Source organism: Melospiza melodia, chromosome 2 (genome assembly GCF_035770615.1).
Source record: "Melospiza melodia melodia isolate bMelMel2 chromosome 2, bMelMel2.pri, whole genome shotgun sequence".
NCBI lineage: Eukaryota > Metazoa > Chordata > Aves > Passeriformes > Passerellidae > Melospiza > Melospiza melodia.
In genome coordinates, this window is record NC_086195.1 from 143,374,400 (window position 1) to 143,401,719 (window position 27,320).

Here is a 27,320-nt window from a genome sequence, read left to right on the forward strand (position 1 = left end):
CTGAAAATAAAATAAAACCTTTTAAAATGCCTCTGAGTTACCCCATGTCTGTAAAAGGCAAGGAAAGCAACACCATGGAGATGATTTCACCTTGCCTGGAAAGCAGAACCCCACTGCGACCAGCCCTGGCAGCACCTCCTGGGACAAACAGGGACATTTTGCATTCCCCTTTTTTCCCTGCCATTTCAGATATTCTGGAGCACCCCAAACCTGGGGCTGATCCTGTGGGTTTTTCAATCACTGAAAGTGACCAGCAGTCAGGAGAATGGAAACACAAAACTGAGGTAGAGACTGCGAGCCTGAATTTAGAGACTGAAATAAAGGCTCTACACCCCAAAGAGCCCAGAAATCAGATTTTCTTGCTTTACCTAACTGAGAATGATGGAACAGTCATGGGCAGTTTGTTTGATTGATGTTTCCTCAGGTAAACAATGCTTGGAAAAGAACTTTGAGGCCCTAAATGATGCTGAGGTCTGTCCAAAAGGAATGGGACCTGCCAGGGATCACTGAGACCTTCCCTGAGACACTCCAACCTTATAACTGAGCACAGGACTGGTGCAGTGAATCTTCTGCAGGGTTTTAAGGTTACAGAGATAGTTTGCACTGTGTAGCAGTGCCTGCTTCATGCCAGAGAGAATTATCCATTCTACCTGAGCAGAAAGGAACTGAGGCAGCTTAAAAAACAGCTTTAAATCAAAATAAACACTGAGTCATTAAAATGCTACAATGAATTAAGAAATTATTTGCTTTAATACATTGACTTCTGTGGTTTACTAAATCAAGGGCTGCTGTAGTCTCCATGGAAAACAAGCTCCATTTGTCGACCTTTGTATTTACGTGCACAAATACTGGAAAGGGCCCAGAACACTGTCTGCCTGTAAATCAGCTTTTTCTCATTCTCAGCTTTCACCAATGAAATACATTATTGTGACACCTTTAGCACTTATCCAGGTAGCGAGTCCTGCACGTTCCTGGCTCAGCCATAAATTCAGGATAACGCAGCTGAAGGCAAATGCATTTCTGGCAGGGAGTGCTCAGAGCTGGGAATCAGGCTGGGAATCAATCGGGCTGGGAATCAGGCTGCCTGTAAGTGTGGATTCACCTGCAGGGGCTGGGGATTCCCAGCTCCATCCAGCACAGGCCCTGCACAAGCAGGGAGTCAGGGGCACCTGGGGCTGCTGCCCCTGCACAGGGAAACACCTTCCAAACCCAGCCTAAACCAGGGCCCAGCCATGATTTCTGTCTCAGGCTGCAGTGCTCCTCTCTGCTCACACAACCCTGCTCTCTGTTTGAAATAATTCAATATTATTTCAAAACATTGAATGCACATTTGCTCACAAGCTCCACTATAAAAGCAACTAAACCCCAACCTGAGGCTGTTTACAGAACTAAAAACCCACAGTTTTTCCTGGCCTAAGTTACAGTGTGGGGAAACGGGGTTGTTCAGCACCAGGTATTAGCATCATTTGCTTCACTAATTACAAACAAAGAGCTGTCCCTGGCAGAAATCACCAGGTCACTAATTAGGAAGTAGAAATGTGTTTTACAGCAAGGCTTTGCTGCCTGCTAAGCTTGAGGAACTGGGCATTGTGCACGAGAAGAGTGGAGCCAATGCATTTCCATTAACTGCACCTTCTACAGGAGCACTCAGACAGTGCACTGGAATAATTCTTTCCTGTGGAGCAGCATTTCACAGGCTCCTCACTTTGCCTTTAGTGCTGGGAACGCTCCCTGGCAGCAGCAAGCGGGGCTCCTCACGGCAGCACTGCCCTGGAACAGCACAAGGAACGGTTTGTACAAAGGGGCTGGTCCCACACTACACCCTCTGAGGCCCACTCAGCAAACACCCAGGCCCTGCTTGCTCCTGGAGCAGGAGAGCAGCACTGGGATCCCAGACAAAACGTGAAAAACAATATCCTAAGATCCTTTCTCATGTTTGTCACCTCTGCTTGTAGCAGGTCAAAGGCTGAAGTGGGGCACTGCCCAAATTTCGGCTTCTTTTTTGATGCTGTTCCCTGGTTTGGCTGAGGGAGGCAGGGCAGAGCAGTAAGACAATGAAGGGATTTTAGAAAGATCACAGATGCATCTCTATTAAAAAATAATCAAAGGCTAATTCAGAGTTTTTGAGGAAAAATAGAAAAGAACCTGTCTTTTTGTATTCGTATGTCAGAACTGCAGAAGAATCAGGAAAGCAGGAAGATCTGACAATAGACTGGAGATCCTTATCAGCTACTAAGCCAGATTAGCTCATTTTTCCCCAGCTGATAATTAAATATTTAGAATTTCACGTGCTAGGACAAAGCTGTGACCCCAGAAACAAGGATGCAGCCCAAGCAGGCTGAGCACAATGCAGACACCAGTGAGAGAGATCCCATTGCCCTGGGGCTGGGGAGGGCTGGGCCGATGGCAGAGCTGGGTTCCAGCTGTGACCCCGATGTGCCCAGGTGTCCCCAGGTGTTCCTGCAGGGACCCCGATGTCCCCAGGTGTTCCCATGGGTTCCAGCTGTGACCCCGATGTGCCCAGATGTTCCCCATAGGTTCCAGCAGGGACCCCGATGTCCCCAGGTGTTCCCATGGGTTCCAGCTGTGACCCCGATGTCCCCAGGTGTTCCCATGGATTCCAGATGTGACCCCAATGTCCCCAGGTGTTCCCATGGGTTCCAGCTGTGACCCCAATGTCCCCAGGTGTTCCCATGGGTTCCTGCAGGACCCCGATGTGCCCAGGTGTTCCCATGGATTCCAGATGTGACCCCGATGTCCCCAGGTGTTCCCATGGGTTCCTGCAGGGAGGGCTGGGGGCTGCCATTCTGGGGCACACTGAGCACAGGGAAGGCAGGGCACACATCTGGGGGTGTGGGGAGGTGTGAGCTGAAACATCCCCTGTCCCAGGGGGTTTGTGAGGCACTGTGGAAGGGTTTGTGTGGCTGCATCACCTGCCCCAGGTGGGTTTGTGGGGCACTCTGCATAGCTCCTGCACTGGGGAAGGGTTTGTGTGGCTGCATCACCTGCCCCAGGTGGGTTTGTGAGGCACTGTGGATCGCTCCTGCACTGGGGAAGGGTTTGTGTGGGGAAGGGTTTGTGTGGCTGCATCCCCTGCCCCAGGTGGGTTAGTGGGGCACTCTGCATAGCTCCTGCATGAGGGATGGCACCAAGGGTCCTTGGCTCCTGTTTGATCCCAATTCCCTCCATATCTGCACACACAATAAAAACACCTCTGCTGCTGGAGGGGTGTGACTGAAACTGATCCAGGGGATGTGAAACTGAGTTTCAGGTCAATGCTGAACCATTGCAGGAAGGCAGTTCTGCTTTAGCTACTGCAAGCAAAACGCTGTTCAGGATTTCAATGCCTCCTCTTGTGCCTTTTTTGCTATTTATGGTTGGAAGCAGGCAGAACTCACCCTATTCCTCTCTGTGTCAGCAGCAGCTCTGACAGATACACAGGTAGCTGATGGCAAGCATGGCATAACTTCTGTCATTTGCTTCAACTGTGAGAAATTATGCCCACAGCTGTGCCACCTGCAAAGGAAATATTTACACACAGGCTACTCCTTCCACCTAGAATGCTAAAACTCATTCCCAGAAATTCTGAGAGAAGCACAGAGAAGGAGGCAAAGTTCTGCCACGCACAGCCCAGGGATGATAGAAATGAGATATCTGAATAAAGCTTGGATAAATAACCACACAGGGCACGAGAAGTCTTTCAGGGAGATAAGAGAAGCTTTATCTTTGCCCTGAGGGGGTTTATGAGAGCAGCCTCAGGGTACAAACCAGAGCCAGGGACAGACCCTCTGTGAGCGCTGCTGTGGCTGGGATGGAGCTGAGATTTGGCCTTGGCTTGGTGCTGATAACAACCCAGCACCCATCAGGACAGGGCCTCTTGCAGGCAGTGTGAACTCAAACACTGACAAGGATTGCTGCCTCAATTAATTGGCCCCCAAACCCACAAAGGAAAAGCCATTCTTGATTTAGTTTCAAGCAGAGGATGTGACCTGTTTCAAGATGCAGCCACTGAACTTTTTCTCAGCAAAGGAGGCCATAAAGAATTCAAATCTGACCTTTTGGGAGGCTGGGAAGTCAAAACACAAACCCATGATAATAACATTTAACTTGAGAAGTGGAATTGCAATCAGGGGAGAAAAAAGAAGATTGAGCAGCCATTAAAAGGAGCCACTGGAAAGGTAAAATGTTTGCAGGTAACCTAAAGAGCACTTCAGGATATCACCGTATTCCAGGCAGGGAATAACACTTCAAAAAGGCTTTTCCAGAGGGGAAAACCCCACCACAAATGCACCCCTAGCAGGAATGAGCCACAGAAAGGAATTCAAAAACCTCTGTTCAGAAATAGGAGTTTTATCAGTGTTTGGGAAATCACTGATTAACGAATCCTTGGCACCCAGCACGAGATATTCCAGAGTTTGCAATCACAGGGTGAGGCACTGAGTGATTCCAAGGGGATTCACACACACAGCAGGTCCCTAAAGCCTCACAGCAACAGACAGGGATGGATGCAAAGACATCTAAAACAAATACAGAAATTAATCCTGGACAGGAGGGACTCAGGAATCCCAAAGAAAACCCCAAAGCCCTCCAGGTTCTGTGTGGGTAAATCAGTCTGAACAAGGATAAAGCCAATTCTGCACAGGAATAAATGGAAATTGGGCACATATTCCCCTGGCTTCTGTGCAGGGAAGAATTGCCTGGTGCATTTGTGAGATTCCTTTCCAATTCGCAATAACTGTAACACCACATAACAAAAGGCAGACGACTTTTTGTCTTTTTGGGGGTTTTAGCTGGCTGGCAGAGAATCTGAATCTGTGCACGTTCCTGATTTTATTTGGAACAGTTTCTACAACAGCTCAGCATTTCAGAACTGCCCCAGAGTACAGCAAGCTGGCAGCAGAACCCTGACACATCACAAGCAAGCATATGTCTGCTCTGAAACACACAGCCCACAGCCTCCCAAAGGCAGCACTGCCGGGATGGCAGGGTCTGCTGGCAAACACAGGCAAGGAAAAACACACTCCAGGATTCCAGATCTTTACAGGTTTCATGTGATAAACTTAGAATTCATCACCAAATTAACCCTCTTTTTTTCCCCCCACTAACTACACTACCTAATTACTTAATTTTAGCATTTTTTGCTCTAGACTTTGATTTTATTTTCTATATTATTATTATCTTTAGTATCTATTTTATCTATTATTATCTATTTTATACTATTTTATTTTCTATTTCCCATATATCTGACGCTATGTTCTGGCCTTTTCTTATTCCAGAAGCTTGGAAAATTCCTGTTGTTACTGAACTTAACTTTCCTGAAGTTTTTTGGTTTTTTTCATTTCTCCAAGGAGACTACAGATTGTATCAGACTCATTGTTTTAATTTGTGCATCCTATAATTCCAAATCAAACCTAAGTAGAGTATTTCATCAGAGGAAAGCAAGAACATTTCTCAAAAAGAAAAAAAAAGCCAGAAGAATAATGGCAAACCCAACAGTTTCATAAGGGGCTTTAAATGTTTACTCCACTGTGTTCTGATTGTGCCTGGGAGCAGTAAAATGTAAATTAAATTAGTACTCAAGCTTATCATTAGGAAACAAGCTGGTTTTTTGAAGATGAGGAGAAAACACCATAAATTAAGCCCGATGTGGGTTAGGCCCACACGTTACATAAGCCCCTAATCCACATTAAAACCCTTTCAGTAACATATGGGCCAGAGTAATTCCCCGTGCTCTTTGCTCCTTAAGCATAACAAGCTGTTAGCTGGGGCCTTGCCCTGCTCCTAAACTGGATTTGCCCAATTTCCCCACCAGGATTCCAAGAGAGGCTCTGGGATTCTCAGGTGCCAGCGTTGGGGCATCGGGGACGGGGACCCCAACCACAGCCATGGAACTGGGGGGCACGGAGGGTTCTGGGGTCACAGGGACACGAGGGTGCTCTCACTGCACCCGGCCACGGCAGGGACACCTCCCGCTGCCCCAGGGTGCCCAGCCTGGCCTTGGGCACTCCAGGGACCATGGGGCAGCCCCAGCTGCTCTGGGCACCCTGTGCTCAGCATCCTCCCAGCCAGAAATTCCTGCCTAACACCAAATGCACACCTACTCTGTCAGTCTGAGTCCATTCCCTGTGTCCTGTCCCTCCATCCCTGTCCCCAGTCCCTCTGCAGCTCTCCTGGAGCCCCTTCAGGCCCTGCCAGGGCTCGGAGCTCTCCCTGGAGCTTCTCCTCTCCAGGTGAGCACCCCCAGCCCTGCCAGCCTGGCTCCAGCCCTGCAGCAGCTCTGGGGCCTCCTCGGGGCTCTCTGCTGTTCCTGCTGTGTCCCCAGGGCTGCAGGTGGCTCTCAGCTGGGCTCAGGGACAGAATCCCCCTGTCCTGCTGCCCATGGGCACACAAAACCCCTCAGGGGTCTCTGCTCTCCTTGGTTTGGAGAGCAGAGCACCTGAGAGCAGGCTCAGATTTCCATCCTGCAGAGCACAGCCCTGCTCCACCAGCCCTTCAGCAGAGTCCCCAGGGGATTGCTCATTTCCAGGCCTTCAGGACATCATTAATTTGCAGGGCTGTGGAGCAACAAAGCAATGCCATGCTCAGTGTAACCCCACCGATGATGGGAGCAGGTTGCAGCCCTCCTGCCCCACACTCAGAGCACCTTTCCCCTTCCACTGATTCTCCTGCACCTCCCAGACCTCCTCCCATCAAGGCAGAGCTACTCCCAAGGCTCAGACGAATGGAGAACCACTGCTCCTCACCAGTGCCAGGATTCACTGTCAGTGCTGAAATATTTGCAAGGGCAGCCTGAACAAGGCTCTTTCCCCCCTTTTTTTATTTTTCCTGAAGCTGTTCGGGGGCACGGAGGGACACGAGTGAAACATTTAATGCGTCCCTGCAGGGAGGAGAGCCCAGGCCTCGGCTCTGTGCTCTGTGAAAGGGCTCTGCAAACACAGAATGGGAGCTCCACACGGAAATGTTGAGCTCTGCAGAGAAGAGGTGGCCTTTTCATTCCCCCACAAAGGGCCAGGCCCACCCACAGGGCTGCACAAACCAGAATAATGGCCGTGATTGAGAAGGGAAAATATAGGCCAGAACCTGGCATTAACAAACCTCAGAGAGCTGCTGCACGGCTGCAGCCCAGACAAAAGAGATGAAACCTGGGCACACAGTGAGGAAGGGGAGAGGGCCTCCAGGCACAGAGCTGATTTCTGCCCTTTATTGGTATTTAGCTCATCTAAAGGGAAGCTGAAGGTTTAAAAGCCGTTTTTGAAAATTGGAAATGATTCATTTCTTTTTCCCCCATCAATATGTTCTAATCTTGTTCCCTTCACTGCAAACATGGTGACACATGGGGAAGGGCTGTGCAGCAATGACTTTCCTGAATGGAAAGGAAATGTCAAACAGGATTCTTCTGCATGCACATGTGACATTTCCCTGCTCTCTCCCAGCAGAAAAAGCAAAAAAGTCACAGGTCATGGCCTTGGCCACATCTGCCCCGGAATGCTGGGTTCCTCTGGCACCACCTTGAGCAGGAAACTCCTCTTTTCCAAAGCATAAAATCAGTCTCAGATAACGCATAATTCTGGCCAGAGAGGTTTCTTTATGTATCAGGAATTGCCCCCACACAAAAAGCCTTTTTTGCTTCTTGTTTCCCCTCTCAGAAGCCCCCAGCAGCCTTGTCCCTTCCTGTGTCTCCTTGGGGCTCCCTGAGGGGACACAGCCCTCCCTACAGCAGTACCAGGTGCCCCCAAAAAAGTCCCATCCTCTGTAAAACCCTGTTCTCCTTTTCCTCCCATCCCCTGCTGGTCTCTGCAGAAAACCTCTGAGACAACCACAGAGAAGGAGGCCACGTTCTGCCACCCAGAGCCCAGGGATGGCCAGAAACGAGACACCTGAACAGACCCTGGACAATAACCATCACCACTGGGCACAGCTGCTTGCTCTGGGATGGACACTGCACCACCCAGAGCCAGCACAGCCACCTGCATGTCCCACAGGTGTCCCTTGAGAGGCCAGCAAGGACAAAACCCAAGCCTGCGTTTCAGAGTCACAGAGCTGGCACCGCACAGGGCCCCCCTGCCATCCCCATACATCCAACGGCATCATGGAAATGACAGCAGTAATTATGGCATGGAGGTAAAGCACTTCTTAATGAAGGCAAAGCTGCTGGCAGCTCAGCTCCGAGGGATGCATGGGCTGAGGGGAATTGTGGTGGTGCCCATCTGTGACACCATCCCTCCCACCACCCCTTCCTCCTGTCAGCAGCTCCTGCCTTCCCTCACACGCCTCAGATGGAGATGGCAGCAATGGATAAAACACCCCAAACTGCTAGGATAACACTGCTCAGCAGAAATGGACAGCTCACAGATTTTTCTGCTTGCTCTGTTCAAGGATTCACAGCAGCAGAAAACTGAAGGACACATAATGAGAATTGTGTGTACCCCAATCACTAAGTGCATTTGAATCCTCCCAATAAAATTAAATTACCCTTCCTACCTCTCTTGCCCCCTTTAGTTCTCAGCACAGCATTTAACACCTCCATTATAAGAAAGCCTGATTTCTTTCTAACAGAAAAGATGTTGAAGTTGTAACAGTGATACCACTAACAATTAACCCTTCTTTATCAGAGAAATGCTGTTCATCACCTTATCCCTGAAAACCTTTACATGTTTCTGAGGCTTATTTTAAGGGTGAATTTGGAAAAATCACTGCCTGTGTGGTGCCTCTGAGCGTGGCTGAGGCAAAACAGGGATAATAAAGAACAGAAATAATGAAATGGCACTTTCCATCAGTCCCTCTCTGCAGAGATGCCCCTGTCAGTCACACCTGGGGACTCCTCCAGCTCCCCTGAATTTCTGTCACAGTCTGAGGTGCCAGCACAACATCCTGCAGTGCTTTAGATAAACACAGGGTGGACCTGATGACCTCAAAGGCCTTTTCCAACCTAGTTAATTCTCTGGTTTTTCAGGGTTATTACCAATTTCACTAAACCTCAACACAGATTGAGCTCCTCTCTGGAAGCATTGTTAGAAGCACAATTCATTGTTACAAACAACCCCATTAGGAACAGCCAAGGCCTTCCAATTAAGCAAGTGCAGGATAATAGCAGAGCACATTTTCCTGAGGTTATGTGGCAAATGGCAAAGTTCTGTCATTGTTTCCACGTCTAGCAATGTCAGTGACATCCCAACACACTAAAATAAACCCCCCCTCTGCCCCCTGCAATGGGGGTTCACCAGGCTGACAAGGCAGGAATTAAATTTCACCTCTGTGGCACGTGGCTGCAGAGTGCTTTTGTGCAGGAAGATATTCCTTTTGACATTTTCGATGAAAGGAACACATTTGGGGCTGTTCTACAGGTATTTCACACAAGGGCAAGGTGCTGCTCTACCCACAGAGCGCAGGGGGCTATAATTCCCTTTTCTCTCTCTGAACACACAGTTCTGGGCTGCAGCAGCATCCAGAGTCCCTCTGCCACAAGCAAGACCTGGTTTATTTTTGTGTCAGCGCAAAGCTCTGCTTTCCTGCATTGCTTAGGATCAAAACAGCCTGACTCAGTTGCACGAGTCACAAGTTGTTATGGCTGGCAGGTTATGCAGGTGAAAACAGCGAGAGCCCTGTGCAGATTCCACAGGAAAAGAACAGGAATTGTTTCTGAGACAGCACACCAGATTTCCCTTGAGATTATGGGATGGTTTGGGTTGGTTTGCACCTCCAAGCCACCCAGTGCCACCCCTGCCATGGCAGGGACCCTTCCCCTGCCCCATCCAGCCTGGCCTGGGACACTGCCAGAAGGTCACACGACCCTCAGCTAAAACACCTTCTAAAGAATTATTGATTAATAAAACACTGCCAACAAGGATATTTATGTTTTTGACACAATCCTTAAAAATTTTATCTTATGGACCCAGTGTGAGCTTTCTTAGCCAATCATGTTGTGGCACACAGACCCACAGTGCTGCACTGTCAACTCCTTGTTCACCTCTGGAACTACTTTTATTTTTCTGTACCTTAAACTCTAAAACTCTAAACTTTCCTTACTTACCTTAACATGTCTCTATTTCAAACTCTAAACCCACATTCTCAGTTTGGGAGCCTTCTCCAAGGTCTCAGACCAAATCCTGGGTTTAATTCTTTGCTTACAGGCCAAAGTTCTGAGAACTCCCTGCATTTCAGATTCCAGCACCCCCTGAGTAGCCAGATGCAAACAGCCCTGCAAAATTCATGCTCTGGAACACGGAGGAACAATTCAAAGGAACATCGGTAAGATTTGATTGTTGTTTGATAACCTTGGGGAAATACAGACATTTTTCTCCCAGAAATGGCCAGCCTGCTTCTTGTTAACTGTTCCAGAAAGAAGAAGCTAAAAAGCAAATTTATTCAAGCCCTAAGAAATTGCCTTTAGAATTTTACCTGTATCTCCACTAGATCATCATTAGTGACAAAATAAATCTTCAGCAATTGCTGAATTCCTGATTAATTTATGGACATCTTTCTGAAAAATGAAGGCTAAAACATACACAGGTACACGATAATAAATTATAGATTTGAAAAGGGATATGCAAAGGCAGGAATCTGAGCAATCATTTTTCTCTCTCCCTTCATCTCAGAAGGAGAATCACCAACTGCAATGAGCTCCATGCATCACAACCCTGCCTGGGAGACTTTTTAGCCGTAATTATTAAAATTAGGAAATACTAAACAAGGCAAATCTTTTCCCCTTATTCTGTGCATGCCACACTATTGCACACAGTGAATTTCTTTGTTATTGTGTTAAATCTTTGTTTTTATACTCAATTCCTAGCCAGCCAGTGTGGTTTTGCCTTTTTTCTGGTTTTCCTATGTATTTCTAGGGATCTGGGACTGGGAATTGCTGTTCCTGCACTCAACAGGTTGCTAAAAGTCAAATTTTACACAGGGCACTCATTCTGTAAAACCCAGGAAAAGCCCCAAATTCAGCTTTGGGTCTGTAATAGAAATGCTGTCCACAGTTCTGTGTGGGTTTTTTCCCCCCTCTGTCAATTCAAGATTAATGAGATTCAACATGAATTAATGTGGACACTTCAGAAACTCACTGAGGACTCTGTGATCTTAGAAGTCTTTTCAGACCTAAATGATTCTGATTTATGGGATGTGAGCAAAGGTCTGGAGCTCAACAAACAAGCAAGAGCATATGTAGGTCACCCCTCGTGGAGCTCACGCTTTTCCTGCTGCTGAACAAAGGAAGAAAATATTTTTTACCTCATTTTGCTGTTGCACAGAGGAAATTTTTAACATTTTTAGAAGATTTTGCAGCACCAAGCCTTTGTCCCATTTTTAATCTCGTTTAGGATGGCTTCTCACCTGGATCTGAGCATAAGGGAAGGTGCTTTCCCTGGCAGAGCCACCACACCCTGGCATGGGCTGCCCCTGTCCTGGGAGATGCTGAAACCCCTGGAAGTGACCTGAGCATCCCAAAAACGGGAACCAGAGGGTTCCCAGGGATGTCCCCCAGTTCCAGCCGCTCTGGGATCCAGGGGGATGCTGGGTTGGCACTGTGGGTCCCACACCCCTGAATTCAGTGGGAATCTTTGTTAACTACACCATGAAAAGTGACTGGTTTTGCAAGCCAGGTGGAAACACAACCATGGGAACGTGTCATCCTGGCACAGCCTTCCCAAGCTTTCTCCTCCCAGAAACCCCAGGTGATTTTCAGAAGGAGACCTGCTAGCCAGAACACCATAACACCTCCATCACTTTGATCTCCTTCTGTCAATACTCTTAATCAAGAACCTTCCCCTAAAACATTCCCACGTGGAGATGGCCCAGCAAGGTTATCACAGAATTAGTAAAGCTGATAAAAATCGCTGTGCAGGAGCTAATGGCACCAGAAATAACATCAGGGTAATGTTAACCAGCAGCTCAGAACAAACCCAACCCCACTGGGGCTGAAATGCACTGCAGTGAGCACCAGGTGAGCACAAAATACCAGAAGAGCACGTGAGGGATTTTGGCCTCTGCCTGCTCTCAATGCTGTATCTAATCTGAGGGGAAAAAATAAATCTTTTGGGGCCAGTGGCAGCAATTTAACCCCAAACGGCCAGAGGGAAAGCCCTCATTGTTTCTGGTGAGGATGGGTTTATCTGGGTTTTGACTGCCCACAGCTGAACTCTGGTGCTGAATCCAGGGCCCTGGGAACTCCCTTCCCTTTCAGCAGCCCCTTATTTCCAGTGGCACTCCTCCAGGGACAGGGGCTGGACTTTGGGTCCCTGGCTGAGCTGCAGCTCAGGGTAACAATCTGACTGATCTCCCATGGTCATGTGTGGCTTTGCAGCTGTTTGAGCTTGCAGCACTGCAATGTGACACCACAAGGGCCAACCCCAGGGGTTTGGGGTGGAACATCCCCACTGTCACTGTCACTGCCCCAGGGCTGGGTGGCACAGCAGCTGCGCCCTCAGCAGCACAGCCTGGCACACAGAACTGTCCTGCCCAGGTTCTGTGCACTGATCAATGCTGTTAATGCGGACAATCATTGTAAGCAGACCCACTTACAGGCACAAAATAATGAAGCTTTCTCTGCTGCTTTGGGGCTTTTTTCCAATATTTCATGTGATACCTCTCCATTCTTCCCTCCTCCTTGGTCAAACGTGTAAGGCCAGGAGGGAGAAACAACTTATTTATCATGGTGAGAAAATCAGATTTGTATAAATTACACGAGCAGGAGAGAACCAGGAATTAGTGCTGTGAAGGAAGACTTAAGTAACCCAAAGCAATAAGAACTGTGCTGATTAACTTCTCAGCTGGGGCATTTCACTCATTCCTCAAAGACACTGCCCTGCATCAACTGGAGTATTTCATTTGCACTTCAAGCTGCTTAAAAACTGTAAAAAAAGAGATCTAGGAATGCTGGCCTTGGGTTTCTCAGTTACAGCTTCATGGTTTCAGAGCTGACCATCCCCTCCTGACACATTTATATATAATACACACACAGATTACATCTTATATATATGTAACACATTTATATATAATACACACACAGGTTACATCTTATATGTATGTAACACACAGACCTTAAGTAACTCATTTATATATAATACACACACAGATTACATCTTATATATGCGTAACACACAGATCTTCAAATATTCTAGGTGTCCCTTCAGCTGTGTGCTGACACACATAAATTTAAAGCTGTTTATACACATCCTGAAAAGCCCATCTATTGTTTTTATCACTCATTTTATTGTGTGTGGGTATATAAAATAGATCATGCAAATGCCAAGGGAGAGACAAAACACTCACACAGTCATCCTTAGAATGCAGAGATTTAAACCCAAAAACCGCAGCTGCCTGAGGGTTTCATTTTGCCAGGTAAATGATGATAGGGGCTATCAAAGCATCTATTCCACATGTTTAAATGGAAACATTCCTGCTTGTGAGCAAACTTTTAGTAGTTCTTAAGCAGTGGAGCATTTTTTTCCCCCCAAAATCCCATCCCACATCTGTGAATGGGTGGAAAAGAGTCTACAATGCCAGGACCAGGGTGAACAGAGTTAACAAAGTGAAATACTCTCTGGCTGAGATTTAAGTAATTGTTTTGAAATAAGTACATAAGGAGGAAAATGAGTTAGGACACATTGAAATGATCTGGCAGAGATTTGGGACAGTCATTAATTTACCAGCTTGCTCATAATTAATAGTAACTAATGGCAGAAAAGAGAAACATGCACTGGGGAAACAGAGTAGGGAATAAAAACATGAAATGAATTCTTCTCCCTCCCCCAGTATCTGCTGAGAGGTTGTTGGTGTGGGGGTTTATTTCTCCTGTAAAAAGGAGCAATGGGAGGGGCTCCAGGGAGCAGAAACTCTGCCCTGGGTCACAGGCTGCAGGCTCCCACCCATTTTATGGAGCTGTCCAGGTTCCTGCGAGCGTGGCCAAGCAGAACTGGGCAGAATTTCACACAGGACGTGCCAGGATCCTCTGTGTGCACAGGGGGCCCATTCCCCAAACCCTCTGTGTGTCCCACACTGGAGAGCCCCCAGCAGGGCTCAGGCTGAGCACGGTTATTTGTGGGTATTTGTGGGTTATTGGTGCCTTTGGCTGGATGCTGAGGGGCAGGAGGGGAGGCATTCTGAGCTCAGGGGAGGCTTTCTGCAGCTCCTGCTGCCCTGGCTGGGGGAGGCCAGGGCACGGCTGCTCTGAGCTTCCCTTGGCATTTTTACTGAAAAGGGGCTGATGTTATGGCTCTGGGGACAGAAATAAACACAGCTCTGCAGCCACAAACAGCTTTACAAAATGTGATGTTTAAACTTGCTGTGATCACAGTCATGTCTTCATTTGTATTGGCTTTCTAATCTGCCATGGTGCTCCAGCAAAAGTACTCAGGGCTTAACATGTTTGAGTTTAAAAACTTAATTTTACCTCCTCACTTCAATGGGACTCAGGGGTGTTTTGGTTAGATGCAGTTAAAGAGAGAGGGAAAAACGTATAAAAATATTCTGAAGTACCTTAAGCTGGGTAAGGGCTGCTAATGTGCTAAGGGCAACAGAGGTAAAATTTCTTAGAACTTGATGACAAAATTGAGAAAACTTCCAGGTTTATTTATTTAAACTTCCACATTTCCCAACATGTTAGAATACACTTGTTTTTCTGATATTGTGGCTGCTTCCAAACTCAAAACAGAATTCTGGAATGATACAGAGGGGGAAGGAGGTGTTTTACATCCCCAAATTCAGCCATGAGGCCCTGATATCAGACAAAGATTTAGCTATCAGCCTAACAGTGTTATATAAACTGCAATTTGTCTAACAATCACACATTGTATCCAAGTGGAATCTCACACTGTAGAACAAGAATAAAACCTTCAAATTCCTGTGCAAAAGACTCTGCCACCATTGATAACATCAATATGCTACATGCTTACTCTCAGTTAAACAGGAAACCAACATTGCTAATTTCAGGGGAAATTGTCCCTGGAGAACCCAAAACATGCTGGGAGAAATGCAAACTGGGGATCTGACCCCCAAAACATGGCTGAGAAATGCACAGGGGGGCTCTGACCCCCAAAACATGGCTGAGAAATGCACAGGGGGGCTCTGACCCCACAAAACACGCCTGAGAAATCAAAAATGGGCTCTGATCCCCCAAAACATGCAGTGAGAAATGCAAAATGGGCTCTGACCCCCCCAAAACATGCAGTGAGAAATGCAAAATGGGCTCTGACCCCCAAAACATGGCTGAGAAATGCACAGGGGGGCTCTGACCCCACAAAACATGCCTGAGAAATGCACAGGGGGGCTCTGACCCCCAAAACATGCCTGAGAAATGCACAGGGGGGCTCTGACCCCCAAAACATGCCTGAGAAATGCACAGGGGGGCTCTGACCCCATAAAACATGCCTGAGAAATGCACAGGGGGGCTCTGACCCCCAAAACATGCCTGAGAAATGCACAGTGGGGCCTTGTCCCAAAGAAGTGTGCTTGATATCACTCAAAAAATCAAGGGTATGAGGAAAAGTCAGAATTCGTATTAAAGTCCAAAGCTCAACAGGTTCTCTGGCAAGATTCACTCTACTCACAAAGGCCAGCTGGGGCACAACAAGCAAAGCAACAACAAAAACAAACAAAATCCAGGCAATCAAAGCAGGAATGAATTGAAACTACCCAGGTGTGTGTGTGTGTGTAAAGCGTAAACAAGGATGGAAAGCTTAACAAGACTGAAAATCAGCAGCACTTTAACTTATACCTTAATTTATAGCTTAACCACAACAGTCTAACAGAGGAACAATATTTAACCTCATTTGGGCTAAATTAGAGTTATAACTTTACTTAATTCCCAGATTGCTATGGCACAGGGCCAAGGATGTGCACACACACAGACACGGCTCATGCAATATAAAGAACTTGCCCAAAAAAGTAGCTCAAGTGTAAAACCCCGCTCAGGGCGGGTGAAACACTCACTTTGGGTGTCCGGGCACCTCCTGAGGGGCGGGTGATCATCCCAGGGCCCCGAGGGCCGGGCTCACCCCGGCTCGTTTGGGTGGGCACCGCTCTGGAAGCGCAGGACGGGATTTGGGTGCCACGCGGGGCACGGGAGGGTTTCCCACTCGAGACAAGCAGCAGGAGCGGCTGCGGGCACCCAGCGCTATTTACTGAGCCCGGAGCCCAGCCCAGAGCCCAGCTCGGGTTACGCCGCACCTGAGCGCAGTGAAGGGGCCGCGCCCCCTGGGGCTGCGACCCAAACACACCTGGGCACCGCCAGGTACGGCTGTGGCCGGGACCCTGCCGGGAATGCCGGTCTGGGACCCCTGCCCAGCCTGCGGTGCCCTGGGACAGCGGGCAGCGCTTGCCAGGGCCGCTCTGGGGCTGCCACAACGCGGGTGCTGCTCTGCCATCATCGCGCTCCGGCCCGAGCTGCCGCTGCTCGGAGCAGCTCATGGCTGCAGCAGCGGTGAGGCAGGCTGAGAGGAATGCTGAATAAACAATCCGAGCGATTTCAGCTTTGGATCGCGGCTCTGCAGCTTTAGTTCTGTTGCTAGGTGGGAGTCATCCTCCTCTGGTGGTGTTTTCTTTTTTCAGAGCAGCTCAGGACCCATATGTTTGGAGCCCTCCGAGTCCCAAAAACGGAACCCAAAAACCAAATTTACACATTCACTTGACAACTGCGAGTCACCAGGGAAAGAGATTTGGCGGCCGCACCCCTGTGTGTGTCACCTGTCCCAGGGCTGTCACCTGTCCCACGCTGTCCCCCAGCCCGCACCCCTGTGCGTGTCACCTGTGCCAGGGCTGTCACCTGTGCCAGGGCTGTCCAAGGTTCTGCCGTGCCCAGGAGGGGCTGCGGGGCGGGCCCCGCGGGGGCTGCAGGGACAGAGGGACTCTGCCGCTCTCCGTGTCCGTGTCCCTGTCCCAGAACCGGGCAATCCCAGAGTCCCAGGGGTTGCACTGGGCTGGAAGGGACATCTGGAGAGCATCCACACTGACCCCTGTCGCCACCCGCAGCGGGTGACACAGGCACGCGTCCGGGTGCCTTTGGGATGTCCCCAGAGGGGGAGGCTCCCTCCTTGGGCAGCTGTCCGTGTCCGTGTCCGTGTGCGCGCGCGTGTCCCCGGGTGCGCGCAGAGCCCGGAGCCGCCTGGCCCCGCCCGGGGCCGCCCCGCGGGAGGATCCTGTGCTCCGTCCCTCCCGCTCCGTCCCTCCCTCCGTCCCTGTGGCGCGGGGGGCGCGGCGGTGGCGGCGGCGGCAGCGCGGAGCCCCCGCGCCATGGGCGGGCGGCGCGGAGCGGCTCGGAGCCGGCCCGCCCGGGGGTAGCCGGCATGAACGGAGCATGAACTGAGCATGGCGAGCGGCCTCGGCCCGCGCTGGCCCCGCCGAGCGGCCCCGGGCGGCGGCGGGGGGCTCCTGCTGCTGCTGCTCTGCGCCGCGGCCGGGCTGCCCCGGAGCGCACAGCAGGTGCTGCGGATCGGTGAGTGCCGCCGGGGCGCGCCGGGGCTGCTCGGGATGCTCGGGGATGTTCAGGGATTCTCAGGGATGTTCAGGGATGCTCGGGATGCTCGGGGATGCTCGGGATGCTCGGGGATGTTCAGGGATTCTCAGGGATGTTCAGGGATGCTCGGGATGCTCGGGGGTGCTCGGCATGCTCGGGGATGTTCAGGGATGGTCGAGATGCTCAGGACGCTCGGGGATGTTCAGGGATGCTCGGGGATGTTCGGGGATGTTCAGGGATGCTCGGGATGCTCGGGGATGCTCGGGATGCTCGGGGATGTTCAGGGATGCTCGGGGATGTTCAGGGATGCTCGGGATGCTCGGGGATGCTCGGGATGCTCGGGGATGTTCAGGGATGCTCGGGATGCTCGGGGGTGCTCAGGGATGTTCAGGGATGCTCAGGGATGTTCAGGGATGCTCAGGATGCTCGGGGATGTTCACGGATGCTTGGGATGCTCGGGGATGTTCGGGGATGTTCAGGGATGCTCGGGATGCCTGGGGATGTTGAGGGACGCTCGGGGATGCTCAGGACGCTCGGGGATGTTCAGGGATGTTCAGGGATGCTCAGGACGCTCGGGGATGTTCACGGATGCTCGGAGATGCTCCGCTGCCCAAAGTTCGCCCCGATGCGCGGTGCCAGGGAAGCTGGGCGCGGGGAGCCCGAGGGGCACGCTGCGAGGGGCCCCCAAAGGCGGGCAGGCACCTCCGTCCCCGCCGCGGGAAGGGTTCGGTGACGCTGAAATCGGTGCCGAGGGGCGCGGAGAGTCCCGGCTGGCGGCGCAGGACGGGGGGACCGGCAGGGTGCGGGACGCGTTTGCCGCTGCCCCGGGCAGGGGCAGCTCCGCGGGGCTGCGCGGCAAACTCCGCGGATCGGGGATTTATTCCTGAGCAGAAAACTCCGCGCCATGGAAACGGGGCTCGGCTCGCAGGAAGCCTCTCTTGCTACAGTGGGTTTCTTGTGTCAGTCAAGTGAGACGGTGCATACAAAGTGTCGGAAGAGTCCGGGGTTAGGAGAGACTGTGGGAAAGATGTAGGCAGAATCTGGCACGCCGCTGTTTCTGTTTATCCCTCCTGCGCTTGGCAAACACTGAACATGAGGCGGGGGATAAAGGAAACAAACAAGAGAAAAAAGAGAATTTTAAAAAGGGAAAGACGCTGTTTACGGCGCTGGGAGAGCACCCCGCAGTCCCACGGGCGCGCTGCCGTGCGGAGCTCAAGATCGGAGCCTTTTGCCCGCACGCCCTCGCCCCGCTGGGCTCGCCCGCAGCGGCGCTCCCCGAAGCCCAGGGAAGGCTCCTTGTGCCCGAGAGCCAAGGAGCGCGGCCCGAGCCCTGAAACGAGGGAAGGCGCGGCCCTTCCGAGCGCCGGGCGCAGCTGCAGAGCGGGGGCACGCAGCCCCGCAGCCGAGGATGCTCTCCGGCTGTCCCCGCTCGGGGGGCGCTCACCGTTCCCGGGGCTTCGGGGCAGCTCGCCGCTCCCCGCTCATTCCTTCCCTGGAACACGCGCCTCGCGAAGCTGGGCGATCCCACAGCCCCAGCGGGCATTCAGGGGCGTTTCCCCCGGTGAAACCTGGGGAGGAAAATCCCGTTCGAACCCCCGAGCCGCGGGCACCAGCGGGACGCTCTGGTTTGGTGGGCACAGCTCTGAGGGAAGGAGCAGCGTGCCGGTGTAGCGGGTTTGAGCCGAGCCTGAGTGCCGTGTGCGGGAGGAAAGCTCGGCTTTGCGCTGCCCGCAGGCTCGCAGGGAGCCGGGCAGAGCTTTGGGGTGCCCCCCGTGCCCGCAGAAGTTCCGTGCTGCTCTGGAGCGCCCGGCCAGGCTCCGGCGATTCCTGCCCTGCATTCATTCCCCCGTTCGAGCCGGTGAATTTGTGGCTCAGATTCGCTCTCCCAGGGCAGCGCACGCAGGGATGGAGCCCAGCGCTGACTGCCCGTCACTGCCAGCCGGACAGAGCCAGGCGCGGAGCTGACAAACTGCCCGGCTTTCAGTGGCATGTGCGGGGCAATCGCTGTGTTAGGGGCTGGGAATGCATGAAATATTGAGTGTATCCTTCCTGCCGTGGCTCTGCTGCCTGTGGAGTAATGATGTTATAAAATATTAATCCTCCACATCCGTTAACAGCAGCAAAGTTCCTCCGTGGAGTCTGTCACTCTCGGAGGTGGCAGAGAGGAGTAATGGCAGCAACTCCTCCAAATCTCTTTGTGACAACATCATAAAATTGTCCCCAAGCATTTCTGACAGCGAGGGAAATGCCATTAAGCCATCAGATTGTTTTCCCCGTGTTTTAGTTAATTAAGGGAAGAAAGTGCAGCAGTTTGTGCCCGGATTCATACACTCAGAGTTTAATTGCATTTTCCACTGTCAGGGAGCTTTCAGATTTGTTTTTTATTAATTTTTTTTTCTGGCTTGTAATAGGAATGAATGGATTGTCTTGGTGGTGTTTAATTAGTTGAGAAAGGACGTGTGAGTGATATGAATTCCAGTTATTCCTCAGCACTGACTAACAACTCCTTTTCCAGCTCTCTAAACAAAAGATGAGGGACGGCAGTGTGACCAAGTAAAACTGACTCATTAGGATAAAAGTAATGGATTTTGAGATAAGATGGAGCTTGAAGTTTCAGTAATAAAAGAAAATAAAATAAAACGCTGCTGTCTTACTGGGTATTTCTTCCCCACTCCTGCTCAAAAGCTTTTCCCTTGACACAGGAGCTAATGGAGCTGTCCAAGGAAATACCATCTTTATCTGCACATTACCCACCAGACTGTATTACATAAAAGTGTCTTTAAAGTTCATGACCCCAATATTTCTTACTGAATTCCAGGGAATTTTCGGTTTTTGCACCAAGTCCTTCCTATCTCTGCTACTTGTACCACTTGTATGAAATAAATGATCTCCAAGGAAGAATGGTAATGAACTGGAGCAGATGCTCAGGTGCAGAAACAGCTTCCAAAGACATCTCAGCAGCAACAGCATAATCCATTTGTTGGTGCTGGATGCAGAGCTCTCATTCCTGCTCAGATTACAGATTCTGAACAGGTTAAAAGGGTAAAATCCAGTGATATTATGTGAAAATTTACAGATGGTCGTCATCTGAGCTCCATTCTGGGTTACAACTGACCAACAGCAAGTTCTTGACAAAGCTCTGGAGTTAATAAAAGAATAATGGATGAATCTTGGAATTATCTCTGAAATTACCAGCTGCTGGAAATGAACAAATGGGCAGGTTTTCAGGAATTGCTCGGGGTGAGGAGACAGAAACCAGAAGGATTTTCAGTAATTTGTGTGTTTCTGTAAATGGAATATTTACATAAGGGTTCATCCTTTGCACTGATTTACTCCTTACTCAACCAAATTTCCCAATTTTAGTGAATTGTGTTTTCCACAATACAGGACTAGCCCCATAACATTTATCTCCAGCTGAGAAATATCAGATTTAAACCAAACACATGCAACTCAACCTAACCCACAAAATACCAATTTCTAATAAGCTGAAATTTTCAACATAGATTTCAAAATCTCTGTGGGATTTCCCCTAGCAGGGCTAAAGCTGTGAGTTCTTTTCCTGCGTGAAATTGCCATTTCCCCCTCATGAGAATGATAAAGGCAGAAACCTCATTAATTTCTCTGCAAATCTGCCACTTTTCACCAACTCTTTTTGAGATTTTGTTTGTGAAGGGAACGGTACTAACACACCTCTGTGTTAGGTGTGTTAGTACCATTCCGAGCTTCATCGGTGTGAAATGGCAAAAACCCTTCTTGGAAAGTCTCTTATCATATCTGAACATAATGAAAAATGTTAGTTTACAGTATTTGTTACTAGGTATCTACAAGTTATTCTATTTTAGATATGATAGGAAATGCAGCTGCATTTTTCTCACCAGATGATGAGACATTAAATACATTTTGTTCACTAGACTCTGAGTGCTCAGTGGTTTATCAATCCTTTGTGATACACTTTACCTAAGTTTCCTTATTCTACACTTAGGGAAAACTGTTTTGCTGCAAATATTTCTAAAGGATTGTCACCAAAGCATCCAAAATCTGATTTTCACACCTCTCCCTCCTCACTGGATTTGACAGCGCTGTACAAGTGGGAGGCAGGGCCATGTTTGGCTGAGTTCAAATGGGTAATTGAGTTAAAAATCCCTAAAAATGCTGCTGCAAAATGCTTTGCAGCCCCTCAGCAAGGGAGCTCCTGCTGCCTTGGTGAGTGGCTGTGCCAGGACATGGTGACTGCTGGGGACAGGGACACTGTCCCAGGAAATCTCCAGCTTGGCCTCCATTGCCAGAGCCTCCTGAACGCCTCCTTGGGCAGGGAGGAGATGAGCTGGAGAGGTGCAGGGTGCTCCTCAGATATTCCATCATGCAGGGCTGTGGTAACCAAACCTGAGGGGTGAGTGGCTTCTGTCCTGCCCACCTGTCCCCAAAGCTGGGGGAACAGCCAGGGAAAGGTCCTGAGGCCAGGCAGGGCAAACTGAGGGGGGCAGGTTGGGTTTGGACCGGAGCTGGGGGGTTCAGGCGCGGCTGAGAGACTGAGAAGCCTGAGAAACACCAAATAAATCCAATCTATAATAGATGTGGCAGTGCTGCCTTTCCCAGGAGCTCCGTGGTGAGGGTGGTGAGCTCCCCTCACTGTGTGGCTGTGCTGGGTAAGCCGCTGTTGCCCTCGCTGGTGCAGGGCTGGGACATGGGCACCCTGCAGCCTCCCTCTGTACCCCAGCAGCAGCTCAAGCACGGGACAGGGTCCTGGCAGTGCTGGAATCGCCCAGATTCCCCAGGGAGGAGAGTTTGCCGTCAGATGCTTGGGGCAGGAGGAGCCTCCCCTGCAAACAGAATAAAAAGCCATTCTGCAGAGTTCATCTCTTGCCCAGCAGGCTGTTTTCAGACATTCAGGTGTGCTCATTGTTGTTTTAGCCCCCTGGCTTCCCCACACACCCCATTTCAGATTTCCAGGGCATTTCCCCTTGCCTGAGCTCTAAGCTCCTCCATATGGCCCTGTCCTCTCTCAACATTTCCATTTGGACTGGAAGTACAATCCCAATACTGTTTTTTCATTACAGTCTGTTTTGTATGTCCTGGTCAGTAATAAAGCTTAAATCCTGCTCTCCCCTCAATACTTTAAACAACTGCCTCTAATCTTCTTTTCTCAGAAAGGCTTGATTTGACCAACTAAACTGGAGATTGTCCTGCAGCTTTCAAAGGAAACAAATCCCATCCCAGAACTGATTAGTTCTACTGCACAGCTTTGGGGCTGTGACCAGCAAGCCCAGCCTGTCCTAGTTTGGGCTGACTTTAGATTTCAGTTTGCAGTAATGAGTATATGATCTTGGGCAAGCTTTGCAGGGGGAGGTTATTACCCTTCCCTCTATCTCCCTGCTGAAGGTTAGAGGGCATTTTCCAGGAAATTATGAGCTCTCAAATGATGAATTCGCTTTCTCAGGGCAAAATCAAAATTCCAAATCAAAACAGCTTCGTTATTCCACACTGGCATTGTTTTCACTTGAGCTACAGGAGCCAGTATCTGACAGAGCTGTTAAAGTAACTTCTTCTTTTCTTTCTTTTTAAATTCCTCTGACAGTGCCGAAAGTTCCTTACAAACTCTTAGAGCTTCACTAAATGAGGGTGGCACAAACAGAGGGAAATGGGAATGGGTTCTGTGGCCAGAGAGGCAGAACTGGTGCCAAAGGCTCACTTTTGAGCTTCTTTTCTTGATCCATCAGGCTTTTTGTAGTCACACCTTCCAGCTGGGTTGCTGTTGGGTTTTGTTTTTCCTTTGAGCTTTCAGAATGCACAAGTTTAAAAGAGGAGAGTTATAAATTCCCTTGGCACTGAGGCTGTTCCCACGTCCTGCACACCCAAACTTGGCCTATTTCAAGGCAGGTTCTGTTTGCAGCACGCTGGCTCTGGCTGGGGCCCAGGAGCAGCCCCCTCCCACCCTGCTGGGTGCCAGTGACAGCCAGAGTGCACAGGCACCTCCCCAAATGCAGAGTTTGGCTGAGATGGTATCATTAGAGGGAAAATTCATGGAAATTGGTGCTTTTGGGGCCTTACAATGCAATTTTTCCCCCCATTTTGGCACTCCCACAGACTTCTCCACTATGGCATACAGGCCCCCTGTGTAATTACAGGTATTTTGGACACAGCAGCAGCACTTTGTGTTTTAAGCCCTTCCCAGAAGGGTGTTGTGCACTTTGGGAAGGTAATGAAGGGTTTTCCTGGCCTGTTGCTCAGTGGCAAACACAGAATTGCCCTGATTTGTTCTCTCACCCCGTGTCTGTTCCAGCACAGGGTTTGCTTTTGGAGCACCCCCAGGGCTGTGGGCTGTGCCTGCAGATGCTGAGGTGTGCATCAGAGCTGCCCACGTCCTCGTGCCACCCTGCAGCCAGGCTGGCTGGGCTGACCCTGCCTTTGGGGAAGGCTCAGCCCAGTGCTCACAGCCCTTGGATTCACTGCCTCCCTCCCAGCCCCAATGAAGATCTGGAGGGCTGGGAATTGGATGCTCTGACATGCAAACACCCAGAGGGAAAACAGCCCCCAAACACACACCTCCTGCTTGCCCAAAAATGCCCTTTCCTGTGCTCACACTCAGCAAAGAGTCCACCACGAGCCAAATCCATGTCGGAGCTCCTTGCTGTGGCACAAGGAGGTTTCTCCTGCCATCCTGGTGTGCCAGCCCAGCCATGCCCACAGAGGCTCTGGGCGAGGGAGGAATTTCGGGAGTGGTGTCCCTGGCCCAGTCAGTCCCTTCGCTCTGGAGGGGCTGCAGACAAATCCCCATTCCTGGCCCAGCCCCGTGGGTCAGTGGGAGCCCCCTGAGCCGGGCTCAGCAGAGCTGTGCCCATCAGCAGCCAGGGCAGCCGGCTTGCTGCAGCAGCAGGCTGGCACGGGTAACACTGCCTTCATCGTGCCACCGCCACTCGGGAGCTGCTGAGAGCGGGGTCAGCTTGGGAGCTGTGCTGCGCTGTTCCAGGGACTGGCAGGCACTGACACATCAGGGCTGGGCGCTGGAAATGCACCCCGAGTACCCTCAGCAGTCCCACATGGATCACAGCTTGGCTGGCCACAGGAAATGAGGGAGCAGCGAACCACCAAGAACTGTTAAAGGAATTCCTGCCCGCAATTTGGAGACTAAATTGCAATTTCTGACTGAAATGTTTTTGTTTTGGTTTGCCTTTGCTTGCTTTTATTCATCTTAGAATTCAGAAAGAGCATGGGAAAAGATTTAAAAATCGAAGAGATGATCCTTGATAGTCTGCGGAAATGGGAGAGGAATGAGTAAATACCTGGTGCAGGGCACAGGAAGGACGTGGAGTCACTGCTGGGCTGTTTTCACCCAGAATTGTTCAGACACATTTTGTGTGATAAACCGGGCTTGTGCCAAACGCTCCACGCCTGTCTGCGTGCAAGGAGGGCTTGGACAGCCAGGACAGGTGGGGTTCTGGGGTGTCAGTGCAGGGGCAGAGCTGGACTGGGTCATCCCATGGAGCCCTTCCCTATGGAGCTCAGCACGCGCTGTGATTCCCAGCAAAACACCCTAAAGCCCCAATTTATTTGCCTGTACTTACAAATATTAAATACAAAATGCCACAGGGAAAGGCTGCAGCAAAGGAGGCAGGAATCCCGTGGAGCTGGTGTGCGCTGGGTAACAAAAGCGGGTTTGGAGTTGCTCAGTCGACATTAGTGTGGTGTTTCCCATCCTCTGGGCTTACACTTTTAAACCTCACATGTTTATGGGCAAGGTTTGAGTCCAGCTCTCTGTCCCTGTGTGAAACTGGGGAATGTTTCTGAGCTCCCACCCGTCCCCCGTGTCCCCCTGTCCCCCGTGGGGCTGCCCGTGTGCCCTGTGACGAGCTCTGTGCCTGGGAGAGCTCTCCTGTGAAAACCATGTCTTTCTCCCCGCTATCTCTGATCCAACAACTTGTACACAAACAGCTTTTTGTTCCTGCGGCGCCGCTTCCTTTCAGCTGTGCCCAGCCACCCAACACCTTATCAGAGGGGCTGTGCAGCTGCAGCCCGATGGAGCTCCTGCTTCCCTGGCTGTGCCTATCTCAGAAAGCCCCAAATTGTTGACTTATCTGCCAGAAACACGAGCCGAGGGGAGTTCAGGCTCTGCTGCCCAGGGTGCATTTTATATCAGGGCAGAGCTGCTGCAGATACTTCACATTACATCTCCCAGCTTTATCTGCTGCTGTAAATGATGAGGCTGCTCCACTGAGCTGCACCAAGATTCAATTTTTGAGCAGTGTTTTGTGAAGAATGGAGCTTTTTCTCTGTGCTATGAAGAGCCTGTGGCTGGCTCTCTCTCTGCTGCCCAAGCCTTTCCTGTGCCTCTGCTCCCTGGGGACACAGCCGGGGCTGAGCCATGCCCTGGCATTAGGGCATCTGCAGAGGGGTGAGGGTGCTGTGCCCTGGCCTGCAGGAGCCCTGGGGAGCTGCCATCCTGCTGCTGTCATGCTGGCAGGCCAGCTGCTCTGAGCAAGAGGAGCTGGGAGCTGTGCTGCGTGCAGCCCTTCCCCTGTGCTGGGATGCAGGGGTTAATAACCCAGCCGTGTGGAGCACTCCCTGAACACTGCATTCCTGCCTGCAGCCCTCTCCTCTGCTCTCCGTGGTGGGGACATCCCAGCATGTTCATTGGAATTGATGACTTTCAGCAAAACCCAATAAGAAGAGTTTAGCTGGGGCTGAGCTGCTCTGTGGTACCAGAGCATCTGCACAGTGAGAGCTGGGGGGTTTAAAGAAGTTAAATAAGGTAGTTTAGGAGATGCAGAGCAAACTTTGCTGGGGAGCTTTAATTAATGCTAAAAATCCAGACTTTTATGTCTGCACTCCTCTGTTTCCCACACCAAGAGTGTATTTTATGGCAGTTCTTAGAATGAGGCTCGGTTCCTGCTAAGGAAAGTGGTGCTGACAAGCTTATGCCCCACATTTAAAATCATTTTCTCCTGTTGGCAGGGCTGAATAAAGGGGCCACAGGCTTCAAAAGAGTCAGAACTTGGTCCTTGTCCCATGGGAGTCACCCTGTTAGAAACCTCCTTGGCCACAGGTAGGGCCCAATGAATTCACATCCAGCTTCTCCAGGAGATTTCAGTGACAGGAGCTTTAGTTAACTTCAAAACTTCTTTCAAATCCAAGCCCTTGCAGAAAATCTGTGAGAAAATTTGGTACAAAATCATCTCTTCTGGCTGCCTGCCCTTTGTTTTAAGTGGCAGAGCACTTTTTCTCAGGGAAGAAAAAAGAACAAATGACCCAAAGACTCCTTCAGCTCTGCCTGCGCCGGAGTCAATGGAGCTGCAGCAGTTTACAGTGATGAGGTTCTGGCAAGTGCATTATTCTGGCAGAGGAGAACAGTTGGGCAATTTACTGCAGCTCATCCCAACTGCAAATGAAGGTTCTGTATTCCCTCTGTTCGGGGAAATCAGCAGGAAAAGCCTCCTCCTCTCTCTTTTCTATCCCCAGCCGCTGTTTTTGCCAAGGTTTCCCACTCCTGCACAGGTTTCCCTCTCTGCCCTGCCCTCCTCAGCCCAGCAGAGCAGGGGAAGGAGCCCAGGTTCCCTGGTTTGTGGTAGGAAGCAGCGAGCAGTGAGTTATTCCAGCTAGGAAGGAATGAAGAGGCTGGAACTGAAGAGCTGGGCTGTCTTTGAGCCACATTCTCTAGAAATAACATTATTATTTACATGCGATCCCACGGCTGGAGCAGTAAAAGCCCAAAGCTGCCTGTAGATGGGAAAATGTGTTATTGGGAAAGAGTGTGGCCCTGCTCTGTGCAGCTCAGCACAGATTCTGTGCAGGATCTATCAAATAGGGTCAAGCATGACACAATTCTGGTGTCATGCTGAATTGGTGCCGGAGCTAATATTGTCACAGCCCTGTTGTGGCT

At 50.4% G+C, this 27,320-nt stretch overlaps 2 protein-coding genes across 3 annotated transcripts in view; one reads left to right on the forward strand and one right to left on the reverse strand.

Annotated features, from left to right (window-relative positions):
- LOC134415273 (apomucin-like) overlaps positions 1-16,091 on the reverse strand; it is a 33,949-nt gene extending 17,858 nt beyond the window's left edge. Inside the window, exon 1 of the mRNA XM_063150545.1 lies at positions 15,925-16,091. The gene's annotated coding sequence lies outside the window, so the exon portion shown is untranslated. The remainder of the gene's footprint in view (positions 1-15,924) is intronic.
- A 1,207-nt stretch (positions 16,092-17,298) lies between these two features.
- Positions 17,299-27,320, forward strand: part of LOC134414948 (glutamate receptor ionotropic, kainate 1) — a 102,105-nt gene continuing 92,083 nt past the window's right edge. Inside the window, exon 1 of one of the 2 annotated variants that reach the window (XM_063150261.1) lies at positions 17,299-17,425. In XM_063150261.1, coding sequence (XP_063006331.1) covers positions 17,299-17,425 — 127 coding nt within the window. The remainder of the gene's footprint in view (positions 17,426-27,320) is intronic. The other variant, XM_063150262.1, reaches the window with a different exon arrangement.